At 34.1% G+C, this 11,210-nt stretch overlaps 2 protein-coding genes across 3 annotated transcripts; both read right to left on the bottom strand.

Moving 5' to 3' along the window:
• Window positions 1-1,420: 1,420 nt before the first annotated feature.
• PAM68 (PAM68-like protein (DUF3464)) lies at window positions 1,421-2,713 on the bottom strand. Its single transcript, XM_023684758.2, has 2 exons — window positions 2,518-2,713; window positions 1,421-2,065 (listed from the first exon to the last, which is right to left on the bottom strand). Exons 1-2 carry the CDS (start codon window positions 2,584-2,586, stop codon window positions 1,496-1,498), a joined length of 639 nt encoding a protein of 212 aa, XP_023540526.2. The 5' UTR covers window positions 2,587-2,713; the 3' UTR covers window positions 1,421-1,495.
• A 2,187-nt stretch (window positions 2,714-4,900) lies between these two features.
• LOC111800852 (uncharacterized) lies at window positions 4,901-8,397 on the bottom strand. 2 transcript variants are annotated; one of them, XM_023684733.2, is made up of 3 exons: window positions 8,099-8,397; window positions 7,091-7,525; window positions 4,901-5,647 (listed from the first exon to the last, which is right to left on the bottom strand). In XM_023684733.2, exons 2-3 carry the CDS (start codon window positions 7,435-7,437, stop codon window positions 5,164-5,166), a joined length of 831 nt encoding a protein of 276 aa, XP_023540501.1. In that variant the 5' UTR covers window positions 7,438-7,525; window positions 8,099-8,397; the 3' UTR covers window positions 4,901-5,163. The 2 variants fall into 2 exon arrangements, with proteins under 2 accessions (XP_023540501.1, XP_023540503.1); XM_023684735.2 differs by having other exon boundaries at window positions 7,091-7,521.
• Window positions 8,398-11,210: the final 2,813 nt, after the last annotated feature.

Genomic DNA, 11,210 nt, shown 5'->3' with positions numbered 1-11,210 from the left:
ATTTTAAATCGACTTATTCAAAAAGAAAATACGTAAAAAAAAAATATATATATATTAACTCAATTCTCAACCCTTCTTCTATGGCATAGCTTCATTCAACCCTGTTGACTTTTAATACAAAATGGAGGAAATGTAATTAAAAAAAAAAAAAGTAAAAATTGTTAGATGAACACGACTCTCCACAATGGTATGATATTATCCAGTTAAAGCATAAGTTCTCGTGGCTTTGTTTTGGGTTTCCTCAAAAGACCTCGTTCCGAGGGAGTATTCTTTGATTATAAATCCATGATCATTTCCTAAATTAGTCGATCCGAGACTTACATCATCCAACAAAAAAAATAATAATAATGTAGGGTAGATTGGTAGTTTTAACGGAGGGGTAAATTTAAAGATGAGAAGAAGAGACAATGAAATAGAAAGGAAGAGTATGATGTGTAGAATGATTTACAAGTCAGGATTGCACGATGATCCAGCCTAACTTTTGGGCCCACTTTCCATCCCATCCCATCCCATCACCCCAAACTAAATCCATTTTGTTTTTACTTTCGAAGTCCATTAAATTACAAGTTTTACCCTCCACGTCTTCACCCTATGTAAAAAAAACATACTAATAAGAGTAATTATTATTTTGTGACGTTCGAGTAGAAGAGAAATACATACATGAAATAATATCACGGTCCAAATATAAGTGATTCTAAGGATAGGTTAGTTAAAAAGAGCTAAAAAAAAAAATGGAAAGTCACTATATATATATATATATATAATTATTAAGGATTCTATGCTTATCAAGTTTAAATTATCATTGTCCGGTGTCTGGCTCTGATATCATTTGTAACGATCCAGACTTACCGCTAGTTAAAAAGAGCTAAAAAAAAAAATTGAAAGCCACTATATATATATAATTATATATAATTATTAAGAATTCTATGGTTATCAAGTCTAAATTATCATTGTCCGATGTTTGGCTCTAAGACCATTTGTAACGACCCAGGCTCACAGCTAGCAGATATTGTCCTATTCGGGGAATGACCCAAACCCACCGCTAGCAGATATTGTCCTCTTCGGGATTTCCTTTACGGGCTCTCCTCAAGGCTTTAAAACGTGTCAGGTAGGGGAAGGTTTCCACACCCTTATAAAGGGTCGTTTGTTCTCTTTCCCAACCAATGTGGGACATCACACGGGTTTAAAGATTTATGACCATATTAGAATAAAATGGAAAGATCAAGTTTCTAAGTCCGATGAGCTAGATGAGAGTCTACTTAAACATAAAAATTTCGGTTTATATAGTTTTTATAGTTCAAAAAGCTATTAAACATAAAATCACAAACCTATCGGCCGTTTTCGAGATACAACCTTAAAAGTCGAAGAACCAAACTTGTAATCTAAAACAATGAACAAAGCAAAAAACTAATTCAACTACTGTAATAAGTTTCCTTCTCAAATAACATTTATAGGAAGAAAAAATATAATATTTCTGATTAAAAAGAGAAATCATCTATTTCTTATTAGATCCACCACTCCAAATGGACTGCCAAAAAACAGGCCAATTCTTCTGAGCTTCATTCCAACCCAAAAGAGACCCTTCCCTCATGGGATCCCAACTAGAGGACACAATGCCATAGCTCACTCCCAAGAGAGCAGAACCAAAGAAGAAGAAGGATACTATGACTGGCACCCATGAGGGCACATCGATTTTCAGCACAACTTTCAGGTAATAGAAGAATGGGAAGAACAAAAGTCCTATCAACAATGGAATCCCCACTGAAAATCCCATCCTACTGATCATCCTGTTCGTCACTACTTCTGGTATCACATCACGATCTTCCTCCTCCTCTTCTTCCTCATCTTCCTCATCCTCACTTTCTTCTTCTCCATCTCCTTCTCCTTTTGTTTTCTTCTTCTTCTTCTTCCTTGGAGTTGGTCCGAATCCTTTTGGACTTCTCAATGTCGCGTTTACAATCAAGGTGTGGTTCGTGCGAGTTTGGTTTTGGTAAAGGCTGGGTCTCAAAAGTGAGAAATAGTTCCTTTTGCGGCTTTTTGATTGGATCGATAAGTTATAATTCCTCTGCAGAACAAACAGAAATTCGTCTCGTAATCGGTAATTGAATCACTCCACTCGTCTTAACTGAAATCGGAATGGATCGACGAATTCGCTCTAGGTTTTACAAGTATCAACTTAAATCCTGACTCCTAATGTTACGAAACTGGCTGTGGATTTATGAACTTAAGGAAAATCGAGTGATGAATAGTTCAGATTAAAGAATCCTTCACTTTCCTTCCGTTTCAAAATAGATTTCTAGGTTTTTTCAAGTATCAATCCTAAAACTCCTAATATTAGCGAAACCTATTGACGATTAACAAACTTAGGAAAAATCGATTGATGAACAGTTCAGACTGAAGAATCCATCATCTTACGTCCGTTTCAGTAAAATTCATAGTTATAGCTGGAAAGTTTTCTACAGAACTCAGAAGTAGCGAGAAGAAAATCGCAATCGCGAGGAGAAGTGAGAAGAGTACCGTAATGTGAAGTGATGGAAGCTGTGAAGGCGCAAGAGGAAGGTTGAGCGGTCCGGCAATGGCGGCCATTAGGATTTGTCTCTGAAATTGAAACACAGTCGGCTCGGCTCTTACATTTCGTCTTCACTGCGTGAAGCAGAGACGGACGCCATGGATGTGGCCATTGAAAGAGGATAAGGTTTTTGGTAATGAAAAAATTTGCTTAAAATTGGCGGTAAGATTGCTTGGACTCCTAAAGCATCTGGCGAACCAATGAGGTTCCCCCACGTGTTAAGAAAAAAAGATGGAACCCAAGAGCACTAATATTACATCTTAATTTTCTATTTTAAAATTACATTCTTTATGAATATATTTAAATTATAAACTAAAATTTAAAAACAAAATCGAGTTTTTAAATTTTATTTTTTGTTTAAAAAGATTAAACTTGTAAATACTAATTTTATTTTTTTGTAAGGATTTTTTTATAATTATTTTATATTTTACAAAAATATAGAGAAAAATTTACAAAGGTTTTTTTTTTTTTTGTAATTTTAATTTAATTAAATAAAAAAACATATATTTATGTTATTTTAATATAACTAAGTTCTAAATTTATCATACATGTACTTTTTTTTTCATGCATAATTTGAAATTAAATAATTTGTATCTAATTTAAAATGAAATATTATTCGCTTTATTTCAATAAATTCAAAATAAAACACCATTCTATTGCTAATTCAAAGATAAAATATATACTTTTCTTATCTTAAAATCAGAAAATAGTACACATTAAACGTAATTAAGTATGGACAAATGAAAAGAATAATTTTATTTAGACGATAATATAACTCTACATTTTAATTAAAGAAAACTAGATTATTGTAATTAAATAAATCTTTTAAAAGAGAAAAAAAGAGAGATGAGGAGAAAAATGGTAAACCCACCATAATTATGAAAAAAAAAAAAAACAATAAAGCTATTAAATTTGAACTTCGAAAAAATGACGGTCCGTGAATTTTAGAAATATGCTGAATAGATCAATAATCTATCCCGACACAGTATTGAAAATTTCCAAACTTGTTAAAACACAAAATTGAAAATTTAATAAATTCAAGAACTTATTTGATGAGTTTTAGAAGTTGAAAGACCCATTAAATACTTTTTAAAATAGTCGACATTGTTAGATGAACACGACTCTCCATAATGATATAATATTGTTCACTTTGAGCATGAGTTCTCATGGCTTTGCGGAGATAGTATTTATTTATTATAAACTTATGATCATTTCCTAAATTAGCCAGATGTGAGACTTTTATCATTCAACACCTCCCCTTGATCGATGCTCGACTCCTTTTTCTTTTGGAGTCTTAGTCATTTTTTACTATACCTTCGAGGAGACTCGACTCCTTTTCTTTTTGGAGTCCTTTGTTCGACATTTGAGGATTTACCAATCTATTGTCACGACTAAGTTTAGGGCATGACTCTGATACCATGTTAGACGAACACGACTCTCCACAATGGTATGATATTGTTTACTTTGATCATAAGCTCTCATGGACTCTCCACAATGGTATGATATTGTTTACTTTGATCATAAGCTCTCATGGCTTTGTTTTGGGCTTTCCCAAAAGGCCCCATTCCAATAGAGATAGAGATAATATTTTTTTATTATAAATCCATGATCATTCCCTAAATTAGCCGGATATGGGACTTTCATCACCCCGCAGACAACATGAAACTTTAAAGACTAGATTCACATATTTTACTTCATAGGTCAACCATTTTGTTCATTCAGACATCAAGAACGGGAGATGGAGATTAGAACACAAAGATGTCTAAACTAGTTAAAATATATTCAAGTTGAGAGAACATTGTCACTAAGATGAACTATGTTAGAACGGTATCATAGCACTTCGAAAGTTTCCCCAAAAGGCAATAATTTTCAATCATAGTTTACCCAAAAGAATAAAACTAGACCATCTTTGCCAGAGTTACATGATTACACAGAAAAAACTTATGCAACAAGATCATGGAAAATCATTGGAGAATGAGCATACAGAACTCTTTCCCTTCTCTTCATTTCCTTCTTTTCTTAATGGTTTCTTTTTAATTTTTGTTTAATTCAATTTACTAATGAATTAATCTTAATCTTAAACTTTCATTTTCTTTAAAGGTTTAACCCTAAACTTGGATGAGTGACAATTAGTAACTTCAATTCATTAGTCTCCTAAGAGTGCTCTAAGAATAAGTGCTTCTAGTAAAAGTATTTTAATCCTAAGCAGTTAAGTAAAAGAGTGTTTAATAACAAATCGTTGGTTTTGTGTTCCTAAAAGCATATTCGATGAGTTTTGAAGTCGAGAATTTGTGCCAAAAGCAGTTTTAACACTCTCGAAAAGCACCTTAATGTACTCCGAACATAATGATTTCGAGAGAGAAGTGTTTTTGACGATCCAAAGCACTCCAAAACATGATCTTTAAGCATAATGAGTCTTATGTGTGGGTCATTGTTCTTCAAGTTGTATTTTATAAGAAGCTTGTGGTAACATGGCATGAATTTCTAACGGAAGCTAAGAGGAGTTTTATGTAATAAACAAAACAAGATATTGCCTAGAGAACACTACCAAAAAGAAAAAATGAAAATTTTGATGCTGACATACCCGGAATAATCTAGTCTTGAGCATTGATGGCGTTCGAACTCCCGAGCTCGGAACATCTGTACTTCGCCGCTGCAAAGTAGTAAACTCCAACGACTCCGCCAAGAACTCCAAGGACCATAGAAAAGAGCTGGAAATTTGCAAGGAATTCACCTCGAACCTCGCTATCTTTCGAATGACACATGACCATCATGTCGTCCTTCAGCTCGCAACCATCAGGCATCATTGGACCATACAGAGTGAAGGCTGTCTGATAAAACCAAAGGCCTTGAAGGGTGATGGCGATACCGCTGCACACGTCAACCGGGAAGCTGGTAGGTAAAATAGCTCCAGCAACCGTTGACAATATGCAGAGCCCTATCAAGATGACAAGGAGAATATGGTAGTAACCTTCAAGGCCTTTATGAGAAGTTGAATGAAAGTAAAACAATAGATACTCAGCGCAGAATGCCGCGGCAGCAATCAGACAAAGCGCTTCGTCTGGTAGACGAACAAATCTGAAGAGAAAGATGTGAGAGTCGAATGATCAGCTCTTTCAGCAAAAACTAGTGATTAAGACAGACTAAAGGATGAACTGCACGAGTATTTAAAAACAGATAAAATATAGTTTAATTAATAGCTCGATTCAAGATTTGAATTCTGGATTAAAAGATTTGGGGGTCCACAAGGCATTGTTTTAAGCTTCCATTTTAATTATCTAACCGTCTTTGATTATGACTGTGAGTGTAACCGCCCAAGCCCACCACTAGCCGATATTGTTCTCTTTGGGCTTTCCCTTCAAAGTTTTTAAAATGCATCTGCTAGGGAGAGGTTTCATACTCTTATAAAGAATGCTTTGTTCTTTTCCTCGTTGATACTTGTTCCTTTCTCTAATCGATGTGGGACCTTCCAATCCACCCTCCTTTGGAGCCCAGCGTCCTTACTGGCACACCACCCCATGTCCACCACCTTCGTGACTCAGCCTCTTCGCTGGCACATCGTCCGGTGTCTGGCTCTAATACCATTTGTAACAGCCCAAGCCCACCGCTAGCACCTTTTTGGGCTTCCACTCAAGGTTTTTAAAACGAGTCTGCTAGGAAAAGGTTTCCACATCTTTATAAAAAATGATTCGTTCCCCTCCCCAACCGTTGTGGGATCTCACAGTGAGTATGTGTGTTATTATGTAAGTTAGAAGTGTCCCCTCCTATATAATCACACTCATTTGCCCACCGTTTACTTCAAATTCTGAACTAACTAGAAATTGGGGAGCAAGAACATCAATGTCCGTCCGAAATATGACATATGTACAAGAAACCGCTAGTGCTCTAATCCTAGAACTTCCATCTTATATGATCATCAAGTTATAACTTCAGATCAATTGCTTCTCATACACATGTTCTAAGATGCTACGATGATAATATGAAAACTGCAAAGAAAGCCACAAGTAGGAACCAATACTTCGAGGACCTAAAACTCGGTACCTTCGCCTCGTATCCATGATGACTTCTTCATTTTACTGAAGTTCAAAAGTAGACAAACTATGCAAAGGCAAGATTTGAGCTCCTTCCGAAAAGAAAATTATGATATTTTCAACCATCAGTTTGATATCTTATCTGGTTATAGCTTATACCCCGTTATATTTCTATTGAACTGCCACTCAACTCAAAAACTTAACTAAGAAGTTAGATTATATTTTATCTTTTATACTTACTTTTAACTATTTGCATCACTCAGTGGATTTGAAAGATAGTAATTCAACCAGTGGCTTACTATTGTATGAAAGTCAAAATATAAAATACTTCAGTGCTGGGAAAGAACCAACCAAACTAACTTAACTAAAGTAACTAAATTATCTAAACCCAACTGATCTTAACAAAGAAGTTATACAATCCAATAATTGTCTAAACTTTTGAATTATTACCGTGCTGAAAAGGATCAATCAAGAAACAAGAGTGAATTACCTCGACTTTTCAGAAAGCAGAGCGATGACTCCAAAAATGAAGAACATGAGAAGCATCCCCGAGTGTTCAAAGTTGTTCAGATGTGAAGGGTTCAAAACCCCATTGACAAAGAACTTGAGGTGAGTTGCATACAAAAGCTCAATGCACAAATCAATGAAACCCCCAATGACAACAACATAAAGTTCCAAGTATTTGAGTTTTCCATCAAAGCCAGGCACTGGATTCCACACATGAACGCGAAATAAGTTGGGATTTGACACGTACCGAAGCAGAGCACTCCACACGTGCCAAACACCAACGAAAAGAAACAGCGTCCCCGGAAGAACATGACCCTTAAAAGATCCCATAACTTCAAAGCACTTTTACAACTCTATTTCTCCGACTTCTTCAATTTTGTGACGAATTCTCCTCTTCTACCAGTTAAACACGTTCTGTCTACCTCAAAAAGCACTTCCAGTAAGTAAATCAACACAAAAACTTCCTCAAATCTTTTATATGATTCGTGAAAAACTTCATGAAAGCAAGTAAAAGTACTAATAATTCTCGCACGGGACAGCAAGAACACAGAGCATGAAAAGAAGCGCATTATTGAAGCTAAACATTGAAGAAAAAGACTGAGAAAACTCTTCCTAATCCAATAATCATAGCAGATTGAAGGTAAAATAAGAAACGCTTTAGAAATTAATTCTTCTTCAAAAAGATCACAACTCTTCAATCTTCCACCTATTTGGTCAAAATCGAACGATTGAAAGAAACCTTCAATATCGCAATGATGAGAACAGTAAAAAAAACAGATCCAAGGCTGAGATAAGAAGATCAAAAGTAACAAAGAACCAAATCGAGTAGCTCAAATAACGAAACCGCCGCGGTAAAAGCAGAAATAAAAAATAACGAAGAGAGATTCCATATTTGTGATGGTGGAAATCAAGTATAAATGGAAAAAAAGCGAAGTCGAGAAACGAAAATGATGAAAGAATCAAGTGGTAATGATAAGTGGAAAGCACTCACGATTGCATAATAAGGAGATTGAAGGACGATCCCACCATGCGAGGCCGTGTTTGTTGCAGAAGAAACAGCGCTTTAACGAACCCCGAGAAAGGCTCTGGCAAAGGAAGAGAGAGAGAGAGAGTCGGGTGTGGAAAGTGGCGTTGACGATGGCGGCAAGGCGGAGATCTGATTCCCGGCTGTGCCGTTCCTTCCCAAATTTAACTAATTTTTGTTCTTCGGTCAGAGGATTAGTTTCAAACTTCTAATTGTTTGATCCAGAGTTCGAGAGTGTGCTTTTCAGTCTACACATATTTTAGTCTTCAATTTAAATTATGGTGTTAGAATATATATATATTAAAATTATATATATTTGAAATTTTTTAATTTAGTTCTAGGAGACAATTAAATTTTGTTTGATTAAAAATTTATAAGCTTTTCTCCTACTTTTTTTTTCTCCTTAGTCATATATTTGTCCGAGTTATATGTTACATAAGTCGTTGTTGCTTACTCGCTTTTAGCTTATAACATTACTTCTTTTTAAATTGTTTTCAACGTGTTTTCTGACTCACATTTTCTAAAACATTTATCTCAAATGTGACTCGAGACTCAACCATACGATGACATTGTCTGCAAAATCCAAATTTTCGCGACTAACTTATTTGTTGGGATTGAACAATTGTGACAACGTATTTTCTCGCTCACATTTTCTAAAATATTTATCTCAAATGTGACTTGATACTCAAGCATACGCTGACGTTGTCCGCAAATTCTAAATTTTCATGACTGACTTATTCGCTGGGATTGAACCATTATAACAAGTAGTATAAGTATTATATTAGGTAAATTTATTGTGAAAATCATGGATTAAAAAAAATAATACATAATAGGGACAAAATTCTTATAAATAAATAATATATATATATATATATAAAAGTGGCCACACGTATTATTGTTTTACTATAAAGTCGGAACTGGTTTTTTTTTTTTTTTTTTTTTGAAAAAATATTATATCATGAATATAATGTGAAGTTTGGAATGGGCGACAATGAAGTTGGTAGAGTATCAATCACTTTATGTCACGATCGTGTTGGTTTTAAAAGGAAAAAGTTTTATATTTTTCTTTATAACTTTTATATCAAATCACATAATTATTATTTATAACATACTTTATAAATAGATTAAATTAATAAAAATCTCATTCAATTTACTTTAAATTATAAAATTAAATCAATTTTGAACTCTATCAAAATACCTTCAACATATTTTTGGCTTTTCTTATTGTTGGATGATGGAAGTCCCACATCGGCTAATTTAGGGAATGATCATGGGTTTATAAGTGAGGAATACTAACTCCCATTGGTATGAGACCTTTTGGGGAAGCCCAAAGCAAAGTCATGAGAGCCATTGTGGAGAGTCATGTTCGTCTAACATGGTATCAGAGCCATGCCCAGAACTCCAAAGGAGTCAATTAAGGGGAGGTGCACTTTGTTCGAGGGGAGTTGTTGGTAATGATCATAAGTTTATAAGTGAGGAATACTAACTCCATTGGTATGAGGGGCAAAGCCATGAGAGCTTACGCTCTGAACAATATCATACCATTGTGGAAAGTCGTGTTTGTCTAACACTTATCACCATGGATCTTTTTCTCTTATGTTATCCCTCGAGCCAAAAATGAGAGTGTCGCATGTATATAATATTATATCTCTAAAGTTAACATACGAAGGAGGTAGATAACACAGTAAAATAAAAGAGTCGAGTATGCTCTTCCGATTTTCTAGTAGCAAGATTTTCTAGTAGCAATATATGGTAGTTTGAATATCGATTGAATCAGTGATCAGTATTGTTATCATAACCAAAAGATATCGGCTGAAGCCCGAAATAATTCAATTTTTAATAAATCTGTTATTCAGGTACCATATAGTACAAACTTTTGAAATTTATAGACTACGTGGTTTGAATTCTGCCTATATTCACGAGCAAAAACGACAAGAATATTTTCACCATACACCCAATGTTATGAATCACGACTCTCCACAATGGTATACAATGGTATGATAATGTTCAATCCTCCCCTTAATCGAGACTTATGAAGCTCTCGAATAGTCTCCCCTTAATCGAGGCTCGACTCCACCCTTTGTTCACTTTTGACTATACTTTCGAGACTCACAATTCTTTGTTCGATATTTGAGGATTCTATTAACATGGTATGTCCATTGGAATGAGGCCTTTTGGGGAAGCCCAAAGCAAAACGATGAGAGTTTATGCTCAGAGTGAACAATATCATACCATTGTGGAGAGTCGTGATTTCTCACTTATAAACACATGATCTTCCACTAAATTCTTCCACTAAATTAACCAAGGTGTAACTCACTCCCAATAATCCTCGACACCCAAACATTAAAAAAAGACCAACAATAATTTATTAAGCAAAATTATAAAATATTTAAATTAGACAGTAATTGGAAATTCTCCAAAAATCTCGAATTAATAAAAATTAAATTAAATAGGTGTATTTATACTTTCACGGAAGCCGTCAAAATTTGGTTCCTTCCGGTATAACGCCTTGACAGATTCAAAGTCCATATAATTTTTTAAAGTCAAATTAATTTTCTCCCCCAAATTATTAAATTATTTAGTTTGCATTTAAGCATTTATAATAAAAAAATCACCCATTTGAATATTTGAATATTAATTTTCAGGTTCGAATCTCCCCTCATAAATTATGAATAATAATAATAATTAAAAAAAAGAAAAGCAAAAATATATATTTGGCCCCAAATTTTGTGTTTAATTGCATTTGAGTCCCTCAATATTGACTCATAAAATTTACATTTAATTTCATTTCAGTCCCTGACCACTTTCTATCATTTAATGGTTAAGAGTGAATTGAAATAATAACACTTACCTTATTTATAAATTAAGTCAAAATAGTCTAAAATTGATTAATGGCTCATTCACCACGCAATTACACTTAAATTGGATAAATTAGGCAACCTAATTATTCTTAAATTAGTCAAATAATAATAATTTAGATAAAAAACGTCACGTTTGAATCTTCTAGTTAAAAAATTGAAGCATATAAATTAACTCGATAATATCAAGATCAAATATAATATTTTAAAATTATATCGAC

This window comes from Cucurbita pepo, chromosome 8, assembly GCF_057944985.1.
Source record: "Cucurbita pepo subsp. pepo isolate OVF chromosome 8, ASM5794498v1, whole genome shotgun sequence".
Lineage (NCBI taxonomy): Eukaryota > Viridiplantae > Streptophyta > Magnoliopsida > Cucurbitales > Cucurbitaceae > Cucurbita > Cucurbita pepo.
The sequence above is the reverse complement of the archived record's forward strand: the minus strand, read 5'-3'. Positions and strand labels throughout refer to the sequence as shown.

Bases quoted from the DNA above. Each gene is read 5' to 3' on its own strand.
- PAM68 (XM_023684758.2), bottom strand. From the start codon at position 2,586: ATGGCCGCCATTGCCGGACCGCTCAACCTTCCTCTTGCGCCTTCACAG. The intron at 2,066-2,517 runs GTACTCTTCTCA...TTTGTTCTGCAG, and splicing joins TTCCATCACTTCACATTACG to AGGAATTATAACTTATCGAT.
- LOC111800852 (XM_023684733.2), bottom strand. From the start codon at position 7,437: ATGGGATCTTTTAAGGGTCATGTTCTTCCGGGGACGCTGTTTCTTTTC. The intron at 5,648-7,090 runs GTAATTCACTCT...CTTTCTCTTCAG, and splicing joins CTGCTTTCTGAAAAGTCGAG to ATTTGTTCGTCTACCAGACG.